A 14,461-nucleotide genomic window follows, 5' to 3' on the forward strand; every position below is an offset into this window, starting at 1 on the left:
ATTTCTTATTTACATTTCACATGTTATTCCCTTTCCCGGTTTCCTGTCCATCACCCCCCAGCCCCTCCCCCTCCCCTTCTATATGGGTGTTCCTGTCCCCATCCACCCTCCCATTACCACCCTCCCCCCAACAATCTGCTACACTGGGGGTCCAGCCTTGGCAGGACCAAGGGCTTCCCCTTCCACTGGTGCTCTTACTAGGATATTCATTGCTACCTATGAGGTTAGAGTCCAGGGTCAGTCCATGTATAGTCTTTGGGTAGTGGTTTAGTCCCTCGAAGCTCTGGTTGGTTGGCATTGTTGTTCTTATGGAGTTGCAAAGTTTAAATGTTTCCATGTTAAACTTTATGAACCTCAAAAGTAATAATATTGTTTATATGTACTTTGCTTTTGTTTTTGTTTGTATATGTGTTTGTTTTGAGACAAGATCTTACATAACCCTGATTGGCCTTTAACTTGCTATGTAATTAAAAATGACCTTAAATTCCTTATCCTCCTGCCTCCACCTCCCAAGTTCTGTTGTCCAGATATGCCACCATGCTCGGCTGTTTCACCCGTGTCTAAAGATGAAAAAACAATCTCTAGCACATTTGAGGTGACCAGCATTCTCTCTCTCTTCAGGAATAGTACCAAGTTCTAGTGTAGAAAATTTACCTTTCTGTTTATGAATATATTACAGAATAGGAAAACTTTTGGAGCTGATATAGAACTATAAAATTAAAAACACATATAGGGATCCAATGTAAGTAATCCATGTTGATAAGTTATTTCTCCACCAGGGAAATGAGCCAATTCAAGCCATATTAGCATACATATAAAGGCAGGTTTAGTGGAAAACCACTCTAGACCAGGTTCAATGGTCCCAAGGAGTGAAGCCAGGGAAGTCACTATGGGGAGGGAGACACAGGAGAAGGGGAAGAGAAGAGAGAAAGCTTTCATGAAAAGGGAGGGAGAGAAAAGAAAAGAAGAGAGAGAGACCAAAATGTCTAGATTATATAGGAAAAAGCCTCTAGGGAGGGGAAGCCCATCCCCTAGCCTGGAAAGTTCAGGGTAGAGGGCAGGGTATGCCGGGTTGGGACTGAGGGATGCTGGGAGAACCTGGAATCCAGGTCCTGTTTTGGTGTGTCAAATATGCACCTCAGCTGTTATACTGAGTCTGAATCCCAACATATACTTAAATACAGAAACTCTCTTTTGCAAAAGTGCCAGATTCACCATATGCAGCCAAGTAGATGAAGCCATGTTTCAGCTTCGTGTGCAGAAAAAGAAAATGCCTCTGTAGTCCTGTCATGGCCAACACAGCCCACTTGGTCATAAATACTTAGACTCTAAAACCAAGGCCTCTGCGTGCCCCTTCACCTTCTCTCATAGGTTGCCTCTCTCTGCCTCTCTCTCTGCCTACCTCCCCCCTCTCTCTCCAACTCCTGAAAGAACACATATCCATTTTGTCTACTGTGTATATCAAGGGTTAGTCATGACACTGTGTAAATCTACTCACTAAACTTTTTGAATAAATGAAATGAATCTTCAAAATTAAGTCTGTTTGGTCCAATTATCACACTGCTTAAAATATATCTTATTTCTTAGTTGATGACTGAGTAGCACATTTCCTTTGATTTGTTTTGCTGTGCCCAGTTCTGATTCTAAAAAGAGTCAACATGGTTCTTCTACTAAGATGAGATGAGATAAGAAAGTCTAGGCACTGACAGGATTTCTTTTTCTCTTTCTTTTTTTTTAACGTGCAAGCAAATCTAAACTACAGGAAAATCCATGTGCCCGAAGTATTCAGATCCCTGCTCACAGATCAAAAACTGTTGTGTCAAAATGCCCATTATTCCCAATGGCCAGGAGCATCAGCACATGTGGCCCCTTGGATAAGGACGAGCCTGGGGGACAGAAGCTCATTCCTACAGGCAGCCTGCCGGCCACTTTACAAGGACCTACAGTATGTGTTTCAGTGTTTTTTCTTGTTTGTAAAGTGATTGTTTACACAATTATGTTCCCTTGGTCCTGAAGAACATTGTTAGCTTTATATGGAGCAATCATATTAATTCTATAGAACAATCTATATACTATAGAACAGTCTATATACTATAGAACAATTACATCATTGTCACAGAGTCCTGATCCATGATACAACATGTTAGCTTTCCACTCATGGGAATCACAGGCATGTTCCCATCTGTTCTACACTTAGAATGATAGTGCATCCTCATGCTTACACCTGCCATGTGTTTTCTTCAACAGGATTCTTTAGGGTTAGAATGGCACCTACCAAGTCCAGACCCTGTCACTGTCCCATACCTTAGCCCCTTAGTGGTGTGGAAGGAACTTGAGAGCTTATTGGAAAATGAAGGTGACCATGCAATAACAGTGGCAGACTTTGTGGACCATCATCCGATTGTCTTTTGGAACCTGGTGTGGTATTTTAGACGCCTCGACTTGCCCAGTAACCTGCCTGGATTGATTCTTTCTTCTGAGCATTGTAATAAGTATTCAAAGGTAGGAGAGTAAAGTTAAAAGGCTAACTAATACTGCCATCACCGTCATATTGTTTGCATGTTCCTCGTGATATAAAATGCGATTTGCTTCTGTCTTTGACATTTTCACTCCCATCGGAATCAGCACATAAACAGAACTGCCTTCAGTTGAATTTGCAGACCAGCAGTAACAAGTCATGGTTTCAGCCTTCTCAAAATAACACAAAATGGAATTGAATATTTTATTATCACATATTTTATTATCATTAATGTGTAAGTTACTCTTATGGAAAGGTTTATGAATTAGTGCCCCCCAATACTTCTTTCAGAAATAACAAAGATCAGTTCATTTTAGGGTCTCTAATTCACACTGTAAGTGTGCACTCCCCTTCTTTTCCTTCCCTTACTCTGAGTTTATTATGTTCACTTATTTATTTAACCCAGTTTTTAAACTAGTGCTGAGGATCAAACCCAGGACTTCATATACACTAGGCAGGGACTGTACCCCTGAGATTCAGCCTCCACTGTTTTGTATTTCCATTTCTGTGTGTCTGTGCATGTGAGCACTGATGCACACTGGCTCCGGGTAGCCTCAGGAGCCAGCACTCCCCTCCCACCTTGTTTGGAAGCAGGGCCTTCTGTTCTGTGCTGTGAGCTCCAGACTTGCCCGTCCACAAGATCCTGGGAATCCTCTTTCCACCTCCCATCTTGGGGCCACCAGGGGTGGGGAACTATAGACATTCTCATTGCTGTGTCCCGCTTTTACAGAGGTTCTGTGATTTGAACTCAGGTCCTCACACTTGTGCACCAGGCACTTAACCCCTGAATCAGCTACTCAGCCCTGAGACACTGCTTTATAAGGGTGTTCTTACCTTTCTTTTGCTGGACCACTGGAGTGCAGTCTCTAAGCTCAGGAACTTTTTGTCTTTTCCCTTGTACATACATGACTGTGACCATGCATGTGCTTTTGATTTTCTTCAGGACATTGTAGATGAGTGACAGAGATACTAGTTCAGCCATAATCGTCTTGTCTTGGCAAGGGTCTTGAACTGAGAAATAGTGAGTGGAAGGAACGGGCCTGCTGGATTTATTTCTCCATAAATCTGTAAGCAGGGACAAGATTAGCCCTGTGGGATGTCCTTTGTCATTGGCCTCAAGCACCTTGTTAAATCTGCTGCTTAGAGATCATTAGCCTCTCACCTTAGCAGATCTTCTTTCAGTGGGTATCAAATGTGTAAAAATATTATTTTCTGTTCTTTATTCTCTCCTATGTGTGTGTCTTTAAATTTTTTATGAGGCTTTGTACTTTCTAGTTTTATGTCAGCTTGGCACAAGGTACAGTCTTCTGAAATGGGGGAATCTCCATTACAAAATGCCCCCATCAGATTGGCTTCGGGCAAGCCTGTGGTGCATTTTCTTAAGTAGTGGTGGATGTGGGAGAGCCTAACCCACTGTGGGTGGAGCCACTTCTCGGCAGGTAGTCCTGGGTGCTAGAAGAAAGCAGGCTGAGCAAAGCCATGGTGAGCAAGCATGAAACTGTTCCTCCATGGCTTCTGCATTACTTCCCTCAGTGATGGAGAGTAACCTGAGAGTTATAAGCTGAGATGCCCTTTCCTTCCCAAGTTGCTTTTAGTCATGTTTTTATCACAGCAATGGAAACACTAAAATAGACTTTATAAAATATTTACAAAATTTTGTAAGGATCAATAATAAATTTTTATTTTATAACCCAGATTCCCCGCCACTGTATGTCTGAAGATAGCAAGTATGTTTTAATACAGATGTTATGGGACAACATGAAATTACATCAGGATCCAGGGCAACCCCTGTACATCCTCTGGAATGCCCACAGTAAGTGCCGTTAGAGAATGCTAACTTCAGGAGAGTAATCTCTGCGTCTTTAAAAGCTCTGCTGTGTATTGACTTCTGTGTCCCTGTGTTTTTGTCTTACAGGTCAGAACCGCACTCTTCTGTTTGAGAGTGAGTGTTGACTGGTTGCTGGGGTGCCTTCTGTGGAGCTGAGTGCTTGGTTTGTCTGGGGGGGCTACTCTGTGTGTGGTGAAAGGCTTGCATGTGTCCCATGCAGTCGCACCTGAAAAACGTTGCTTGTCCCAATCTCTCCTTTCCCTTATCTTTGTTCCCACCCTGGCTGCTGATGTAGACTTTCCTTTGGGGGTTGTATTAAGGAAAACTATTTTAAATTTCATGTTTGAGGCCACAAAGCTCTGCCAGCCTATTTTTATCATCAATTGTCTTATTTTCCTGTTTCACTTCTCTCATTTTTAAACTTGTATTTCTTTATCCATTGCTCTTGATTTACTGTGAATGCTTTGTAACTTCTCTGACAGTTGTTAGCTGATGTTTAATGTATTCTCTCTTCTACAGAGAGCATGTCTGTCATTCCCTCTCCTGTCTTTTACAGCTCAAAAATATCCAATGGTCCATTTGTTACAAAAAAGTGATAACTCCTTTAACCAGGAACTGTTGAAAAGCATGGTGAAAAGCATTAAAATGAACGATGTCTATGGACCCATGAGTCAGATTTTAGAGACCCTGAGTAAGTGTCCACACTTCAAAAGACAGCGGTAAGTCTTTGGCTCAGGCAAGCGGGCTACCTCTCTAAGGAGAGGCACCCTGTCTGTTCACTGTCTTATACTGCTCTATGCTTACATAGCCTAAAAGGAGTCTAATCTTTTCTCCGTATCTTTTTGCCCACAGGAGTTTATATAGAGAAATATTATTTCTCTCACTTGTGGCACTGGGAAGAGAAAACATTGATATAGGTAACTCAATGTCATTAATACCATAGTTACAAGCTGTACAAAAACTGTACAAAATACAATACACAGTATATTGTAGATTTTAAAGGGTTTTCATTGGTGGTCTTAATTATTGTATCTTTAACTTTTTAGAAACATGAATTTTTACTTTTAGCAACACTTTAAGATATATTATTTTTAAATGATGTGTATGTGTCTATTTGTATGTAGATTTGTGCATGTGAGTACAAGTGCATGACAACAGAGTCATGCTAGTATGTAGTGGGCATGTGTGCATGCTAGTGTGTAGTGGACTTGTGTGCATGCTAGTGTGTAGTGGGCATGTGTGCATGCTAGTGTGTAGTGGGCATGTGTGCATGCTAGTGTGTAGTGGGCATGTGTGCATGCTAGTGTGTAGTGGGCTTGTGTGCATGCTAGTGTGTAGTGGGCATGTGTGCATGTGAGTGTGTAGTGGGCATGTGTGCATGCTAGTGTGTAGTGGGCATGTGTGCATGCTAGTGTGTGGATTGATGTCTATATGCAGACGCAGACAGGCACAAGACAGCAAGGCCTGTGATTGGGCAGTGAAAAAGGAAAGTGGGTACAGAGTTTTTGTAAGGTGGGAGAAGTAAGAAAGAAGGGGAAGAAGAAGAGAAGATGGAGGAAGAGAAGGGAGGATGACCACCCCTGGGTGTCTTTATTTAGCCACAGGTAGCTATGAATATCATATAAGGGATGGATTATTATAAGATAATTTGTCTTATCTAGGTGAGCAGTTTATATCAGTATTAATTGACTCTGAGTTTTTTGTGCGGATGTTTTGTGGAGTGAGAATTTACTGATATAAATCTGATTAATAAATTACAAGCTTCTAGATTTTTGAGTTCATAGCTGAGAGTCGCAAAAGAGGGCTGCTGAGGCCAGGGAGTAGCTGGCACTGATGTGGGACTAGCCATGGAGGCAGAGAGACCGCCAGAGACAGAGAGTAACAGGAGGTAGCATCAGTTTTCTATTATTTACCACTACACACTATTGTAGTGCACATGTGTGCATGCTAGTGTGTGGTGCGCATGTGTGCCATAAGTGGCTGCTCAGTCAGACCAAGTAAAGCATGCCATGAGATTGTTGATTTTTTTTTTTTGAAACACATTTTTCTCTGCAGCCTTGACTGTCTTAGAACTCTGTAGACCAGTCTGGCCTTGAACTCAGAGATCTGCCTGCTTCTGCCTCCCAAGTGCTGTGGTTAAAGGCTTATGCCACCACTGCCTGACCGATAATATTTTAAATTAACACTTTAAGAAAAGACTAATTTAGTTAGAAGAAAATAAATCTTTTCATAAAGAAGATACAAGGACAAGTTGTTTTAAGGCCTCAGCCTTAAAAGCTTCAGCTATTAGGGCTGGTTAGAGGTCTCAGGGATTAAAGGCAGTGGGCACCATGCCTGATGACCTCAGTTTGAGCCCTAAAAATCACATGGTAGAAATAGAGAACCAAGTTGTTCTGTAACCTATGTGCCATCACCGTAACACATGTGCATGCATGCACACAAGCACAGTTAAATAAATATAAATTTAAAGCTATTTAGATATGAATTGAAATCACATAGAGATCAAAAAGGTTTAAAATCTTTATTTAAAAAGAATAAGTATAAGAGCTGGCGTGGTACTCAGTAAGTAAAAGCACTCATCATACCAAGCCTGATGACCTGAGTTCAGTCCCTGGGTCCCACTGTGAAAAGAGAGAACTGACTCCCAAGGGACCTTCTGCCTCTGCACGTGCACATCATAACACACAGACACACGTACATATGTACAAACAACAGCAACAATAATAGGCACTTTGTAAAATACGTTCAAGTAAATACAGTTAGGGCTGGAGAGACAGCTCAGCAGTGAAGGGCACTGCTCTTTCCAGAGGACTGGTGCTCAGTCCCCAGCCCCCATGTCAAGCAACACACAACCACATGCAACTCTAGCTCCAGGGATCCATGCCCTCTTCTGGCCCCCATGCTCACTCACACACAGGCACACAGACATAGTCACACCACACATACTCATCAATAAAAATAAATCTTTGTGTAAGCCATCTCACATGGGTTCTGGAATCCTAACTCCAGTCCTCTGGATGAGCCACAGGCACATTTATTAGCCGAACTATCTTTCCAGCCTCACAACCCTTCAAAATAAAATAAATTGTACAATCAGGGGACGCTGTACTTTGGACCTTGCTAGTCACCAAGTTGAAATAAAGTTGGGAAACTTTGGATGAGTTCCAATAGAAATGTAAACATTGAAAATCAAGAGGTAAACTATAGAAAGGACTAGAGGTAACAACTGGGCTGTCTATAATTTTGTTTGTAAACAAATATTTTATGGCTTGACTTACCCTTGCCATTAAAAAAAAGGTTTCCTATTACAAGCAGAAAACTTTGAGCAGAATGCCGTGAATATTTGCTTTGTTATTTTAACAATTTGAAACACTGGAAACTTAAAATTAAGAAATTTGACATTTTTTCATATTTAATTAGAAAATGATTGTACAGAGATTGTCAGGAATCAAAACTAGTAAAAGAATGGTCTACTAGAAAATGTCAGGCTAACCTTAAAGGGAAACAACACATAAGGAAAGTATCAAAACCATAAATACAAACCCTACTTGGTCAGGAATTGCATTAAATGTAAGGCAGTTAAACTCTGCAAGTAAAAGGCAGATTGGAAGAATGGAATTTTAAAATATATGACCCAACAATATGCCAAATTCAAGAGATACATTTTAGACTGGAAGACAGTCTTTCCATAGAGAGTGAAAGGATAGGAAAGGCAGTCCATACCCGTCGTTCTGTCTTAACTGTGATAAAGTCATGACCAGAAGCAGCATGGAGAGGGAAGGGTTTACTTCCTCTTGTAACTCCCAAGTCATGGTTCATTTCTGAGGGAAATTCAGGCAGGACTCAAGGCAGGAACAGAAAGAGAGGACTTTGAGGAGTGCTGTTTCCTGGCCCACTCCTCTTGGCCTGCTCAGCTTGTTTTCTTATACAACCCAGAACCACCTGCCCATGGAGGGCACCACCCACATTCCTCACTAATCAAGCAGACGGCCATCAGACTTGCCTGCAGGCAATCCAATGGAGACATTTTCTCAATTGAGGTTCCTTTCCCCCATAACTCTAGCTTGTGTCAAGTCAACCAAAAAAACTAAACAAACAAAAAAACTAACCAGGACAAATCCTCAAAAGAGAACTATAATACCATACAAAAGTCAAGTAAAACAATTAGAGACCAAAACATTTTATTATGAGTCAGTCTACCAAGATGATACAGTGATAAAAATATATTCACGTTAGGGAAAAACATAGGCATAAATCTTTATGACCAGAGTAGGTGGCAGTTTCTTACAAGTGCCATCAAAATCACAAAGAAGGGGCTGCTGAGATGGTTCCGCAGGTAAAAATGCTTTGTGCACAGATCTGGCTTCCTAAGTTCAGTCTCTAGAACACAGATAAAGGTGTCCTCCAACCTCTACAAATGTACCATGGTGTGCATGAACATGCAGTGCGGCGTCTTGCGTCACACACACACACACACACAAACACACACACACACACACACACACACACACACACACACACACACACTCACCCCATACTCTCTCTAGACATCAACAAAATTGAAACCCTGTGTTCATGAGTGGACACCATCAGAAAATAAAAAAATTATAGCAAAACTCATATATGATTTATATGTCATATATCATATATAACAAGATCATATACTGATAAAAGCAGAGTATAAAGAACTTTTTATTTAAATTTTCAAAAATTTGTACATATATGCAATGTATCTTGTTATATATACTCCTCACTCCCTCTCTCCAGTCCTTTCTGTCTCCCCAAGATATATTTCTCCCAATTTTATGTCTTTTGTTTTATAACACACTAAGTCCAATTAATGTGCCTATATATTCATGGGGCTTATGGTCATCCACTATGACATGAGCAAAAAAAAATTTATAACCTAACAAAAACAATCCAGTGTAGAACTTGGCAAAGGATTTGACCATTTCCTTCTCCAAAGAGAGATATACAAATTGACTACAAAGCACAAGAGAAGATGTTCAGTATCTTTATTCATGCATGAAGTGTAAGTCAAAAAACCAAAAACAAAACTAGTTACTACTTACAACTTGAAGAACACCCATCAATAGAAAAACAGAAAGAACAAGTGTTGGAAAGGATGTGGAGGAATTGGCTGTGTACGTGACTGATGGGAATATAAACTGATGTGGCTGCCAGAAGCAGTTCTGTGTCATCGAAGGTTGACACAAGTTCTGTGTGGCCCAGCAGTCCTGCATGTGCACAGATGCCCAGGGTTACTGAATGTTCTCGGGCTTCTGCACAAAACATGTGTGACAGTCCCAGTAACCAAAATGGGGGAACGTCCAAACAGAGGTGGAGAAATAAAATGTGGCATGTCTGTGTGATATGATATTACTCACAGGTAAAAGTTGGCCAGCCAAACACGGTAGATGATGTGCTAACACTTGAAAGGCTAAGGCAAGAGGGTCACAAGTTTAATCAAGACCAGCCTAGACTGGATCTGAATCTGAAAGCAAAAACTGCCAAGACAAGGAGTGAAAAGGCAGTGCTCCATGCCGTGCTCCAGCAAGCAGCACATACAGTCTTGAATATTCTTAGCAAAAGAAACCACACAGGAAGTCACATGCTGGATGCCTGAAAGTGTGTAAAGCGTCCAGATAGGAAATAGGTTTGCGATTTCCAGTGCCTAGAAGGGGATGAGTGGGAGAGTGCTGCTGACTGCTTTTGAGGATTTTGGCATGATGAAATATTCTGGAATTAGAGAGTGGTGATGCTCGTACAATTGTGAATATACAAAAAGCAAAACAATGAAAAACAAGCACACTCATTTTGACTGGGTTACAAATTAGTGAATTGTGCATATGGAAAGTATACCTTAAATTTACATAGTTTATCTGACCAAAAAGAAGAATTTGTTAGCTGGCTTTCCCCTGTAGAAGCCCATATCACTATAGAATGACCAGTGCAGACGAGAGCTAGGAAAGTCAGAAGAACCAAATAGCATCTAGAAAGAGTCATGGCTATCTGTGGGGAAAATACCTAATGAAACTGGCTGGGAAAGGCTGAATATTACATGAGTTTCAATCACTGAAGCTGCTGGGGAGGACACTAGAACCTGAGAAAATGAAGAATGTATTCTTTGAGTGGGGCTTTTTAACTAATGAGACAGAAAAGGTACCGAGAAACAACTCAGCTTGCATTTACTGTCCCTTTATTTTCTACCCAGTAGAACCTCAGCACATATGCAGACTTTACTCTTGCCCTCTGCCAAGGGGCATTTTATTAAGTCCCTAGAAAACTGTACTTGGTCGTGTTGTTGGCTATCACCCTACCGGAGTCTCCGCTGGGCACCACTGTGGCACATTTGATAAGGCAATATGGATGTCTTCATCTGCGTAAAATCCAGGCATAACTGATAGCTGGTTCATGTCTCCAGGGTTTGTTTAAAGCGAACTGCACCTATGGGACAAGCCTGTAACTCCAGCTACCCAGGAGGCTCAGGCAGAAGATTACAAGTTCAAGACCTGTCCTGTCTTCAAAGTCAGTTCAAGCTAGTCTGGGAAATGAGAATAAACTTGTCTCTGAACAAAAAGTTTAAGAAGGGCTAGCAGGTAGCTAAGTGTCACAGAATTTGCTTATCATGTACAAGGCCCTAGGTTCACCCTCCAGTGCTGCCAAAATAGTAGACTAACAGTAATCGTTATAAAACCACAGCCTTCTAACAGGAACTCTACTGTTTCCTACGAGAAAGAAGGAAAGGTCACTTTAGGACAGTATCAGAAGGTTCTTGGCTGTGCATGATGACACATGCCTCTAACCCTAGTTCTCAAAAGGCTGAGATAGGTAGGTTGCTACAAGTTACAAGCTGGCTTGGGCTACATAGTAACTTTAAGGCCAGCCTATGCTACATTGAAAGACAAGATCTCTAAAAAAATTAAAATATTAAAATCTACACTTTTCCCACCAACTCCCCACAGTAGGAAACTTAGATAAAAACACATAAATTCCAAGTAGAGCTTAAATTTTACCTGTAAAAAAAATTAAATCTTAAATGTATATGGATCCATTTTTTTTCTTAAGCTTGTTTTGTTGAGAAAAATCACCATGATTTTTTCTCTCTTTCTTAGCATTAGGAATTAAACCAAGGGCAACCAGGTATAGTGCAAGAGCAAGTGCTCTAGCACGTGCTGTGCTCCCAGCGCTTGTTCCTTGTTTTGGGACAGGTTCTTCTTGAACTTGTACTGTAGCCCAGGCAGGCCTTAAGTGATCTTCTTGCCTCAGCTCCCCCAGAACCCTGACTGCTGGACTGGGATAGGCATTATTCTGTCGCCTGCTCTTAACTCTGTTACTGACCATGAAAAGCAAATTACAAAAAGCTTGTGTGTGGAATTCAGAGGGTTGTTTGTTTGTTTGTTTGTTTTGCACTGATGTTTGATCAGAATTGCCATGCTCAGTGCTCCAAGGCTCCCTTCTTCAGGTTCTGTATTCGTGAGCCTGTGGGTCTCAGAAGCGCACTGGAGATGCATATAGCAACTTGACTATGGTCGCTATCAGACATGAATTTCTTGTTTTATTTCTTAATGACACTTTGCAGATGCGTTTGACAAAGAATACAAGATGGCTTATGATCGTCTCACACCAAGTCAAGTCAAGAGTACACATAACTGTGACAGGCCACCAAGCACGGGAGTGATGGAGTGCCGGAAAACCTTTGGCGAACCTTATCTTTAAGACGTGTGTGTATATGTATACATTCAATATATATTGTATAGTCAGTGTACAAAGTAACACTTTTAGACTCTAAACTCCACGTTTTGAGAATGCATTTGTAAATGGATTGGAAAGTTCAGGTGGCTTTGTACAGAACGCTTTTGTGAGACAACAGTGACCGACAGGGAGAGAGCCACTTACTTCCCATTTATTTCTTCTTTATCACCCCTGTAAAGTAATCAACTACTCTATGATGAGGAAGTCTCTTTTAAAACATTGGTTGCCACAAAATTAGACTTTCTTATGGTTTCTCTTGGAAGAGACAGGTGGGAAAATCACGTGTGGAGCATAAGCAGAGATGTCAGATCCAAGTGTGTCCTGCTTTCGTGGACGTCCGTGGACTGTTCACGCGTTACCATGAAGTTCTATTATACATATTTTAAATTGTTTATAGTAAGTTGATATTTTTTTAATTTTTAAATTTAATATAGCAAACTTAAAATGAATTTAAACTTATGAAACAAGTGTTTATTTTCTTTGTGTCTGCTCTTTGAAGTAATTCGCACAGCTGCAGATCTCTGTATATCTACCTATATTTTTTTTATTACTTGAGAGGAAGAACTTTAACAGGTCAGTGCCAGTGTTAGTGCCCTTGGATTGCACGCTAGCTCCCCTGAATCTGACTGGGGAGAGGGATTGAGGGAGGCAGGGTGAGCCCTGTGCAGGGAGCACCAGACAGAGCGCCTGCGCCATGCCTGCCCGTCTCCTCCACTAGAGTAGATGCGAAAATACCCAGGGGAAATAACTCACAACCCAAACATCAACATAAATCTTAGTGTGGAAACTTACAGATATCAACTTACAAACGTCAACATGAATCTTAGTATGCTATGTGAAAACTTACAGAGGGGAATTACTGACAACTGACTCTTCCAAATTTTACCCAAAATATTGGGTATGAAACAAATTGCACTATAAAATATGTATCTGAAATATGGTTTAATGGGGTATTCTGTTAATACTATATATAGAGAGATTCAAAGTATTTTTGGAAGCAGAAAAATAGTAACCGTCTAAAAGTGCATCCAGAGAGAATTTCCCATATTGAGGAACTTAGTTTTTTCAGTAAGCTTCAGGATCTGAAGTTCATGGAATCTCAAATGTAAACTCTACATGATCAGACAATAAACTCAATGTTTAAACACCATTAGTATTAAATTGACTTAAAATACATTTTTAATTATATTATTTCTAAAACCACTTTTTTTGAATAATTTCTCATAAAGAAAAGGCATCCTTTGGCCTCTGGAATTAATTATTCATGTATTTTCAGTGTATGTATATACATTTGCAAGGGTTGTCATTTGTAAAGGAAGGCTAGCCATTTTAAAACGAAGAAAAAAAGGGGTGGTCCCAAACTTGATGTTTAAAGCAAGTGGAGTCCATGATGCTTGACCTGGAAATAAAGTAACTTAAGCCCCAAGACTCAGCAGTTCAGCCGCAGAAAAGCTGCCTTTCAGTCCCTGCCACCACTGAGTAGCCAGGCTGAAGCATTTTTTTTCACAGCTTTTGCCCCCTGGCAAGTTGTGGGGAGAGCATAAAATGTGAATCTTGAGTTCAGTTGGTTTGAGGCTGAACTTACTTACTTGAAAACACTGGTGCTATGTGCGCATACCTACGGCTCCTGTCGATCCACTTGGCCGCACGGCCTCACTGCTTCACATTCTCCAAGTCACTGAGAAGTACATCCGGTCTCTTCAGAGACTGAGAATGTTCAAGAGGAGGTGTTTGGCACTGGTGGTAAACATGCCCTCTAACAAGATTTGGGCTCTCGTCTGTGCTTTCTTCTTTCTTCCCTCACGAGAGCAGTTTGCCCTGCTGCCTCCAGTTTCTGTGATGCAAACTGTGTGGTTTGTTGGTTTCAAATGTCTGCCAAGCACAGAGAGGCAAAGCTGGCCCTCACACTCACTCGGAAAGCTGAGCATGACCTGCCTCCCGCCCTCCCCTGAGTTTTGTTCTCTGTCTCTGAATAAAGTTATATTTTTCCTGCTTTTAATCCCCAGGAATGTTACTGTATGAAGATAATTTTTAAAAATAATACCTAAACATGGACTAGAACTCAGTCAGTCCTGCTCCAAAGAAAACTAAAATAAGGATTGTCTTTTGAAACAATTTAATCCAAGCTGTTTTTCAGTTTTTTTATTTACCATACATTTTGGAATATTATGGCCAATAATGTTGGAAAGTGGTGTCCTTTCCCTCTACTCCTTATTTTCCATTCTTAGTGTTGCTTATGTTTAAATTGTTGGAAATAAACCATGCTCTTGTTAATATAGTTTAAGACTCTCATTAGGTTTGAATGTTCCTGTGTATGTACATATACTTTAAATAGTCAGCGTTCCCTCCTGTCGCCAGAT

General features: G+C 40.8%; 2 protein-coding genes across 2 annotated transcripts in view; one reads left to right on the top strand and one right to left on the bottom strand.

Moving 5' to 3' along the window:
• Dennd4a (DENN domain containing 4A) overlaps positions 1-12,568 on the top strand; it is a 107,459-nt gene extending 94,891 nt beyond the window's left edge. The window contains exons 28-34 of the mRNA XM_032911013.1: positions 1,747-1,945; positions 2,248-2,502; positions 4,214-4,331; positions 4,434-4,460; positions 4,903-5,065; positions 5,199-5,263; positions 11,929-12,568. Of these exons, the coding sequence (XP_032766904.1) occupies positions 1,747-1,945; positions 2,248-2,502; positions 4,214-4,331; positions 4,434-4,460; positions 4,903-5,065; positions 5,199-5,263; positions 11,929-12,065 (964 nt within the window). The 3' untranslated portion in view covers positions 12,066-12,568. The remainder of the gene's footprint in view (positions 1-1,746; positions 1,946-2,247; positions 2,503-4,213; positions 4,332-4,433; positions 4,461-4,902; positions 5,066-5,198; positions 5,264-11,928) is intronic.
• Slc24a1 (solute carrier family 24 member 1) overlaps positions 12,056-14,461 on the bottom strand; it is a 32,027-nt gene continuing 29,621 nt past the window's right edge. The window contains exon 10 of the mRNA XM_032911012.1: positions 12,056-12,059. Coding sequence (XP_032766903.1) covers positions 12,056-12,059 — 4 coding nt within the window. The remainder of the gene's footprint in view (positions 12,060-14,461) is intronic.

The sequence above is a fragment of the Rattus rattus genome, chromosome 8 (assembly GCF_011064425.1).
Source record: "Rattus rattus isolate New Zealand chromosome 8, Rrattus_CSIRO_v1, whole genome shotgun sequence".
Taxonomy (NCBI): domain Eukaryota; kingdom Metazoa; phylum Chordata; class Mammalia; order Rodentia; family Muridae; genus Rattus; species Rattus rattus.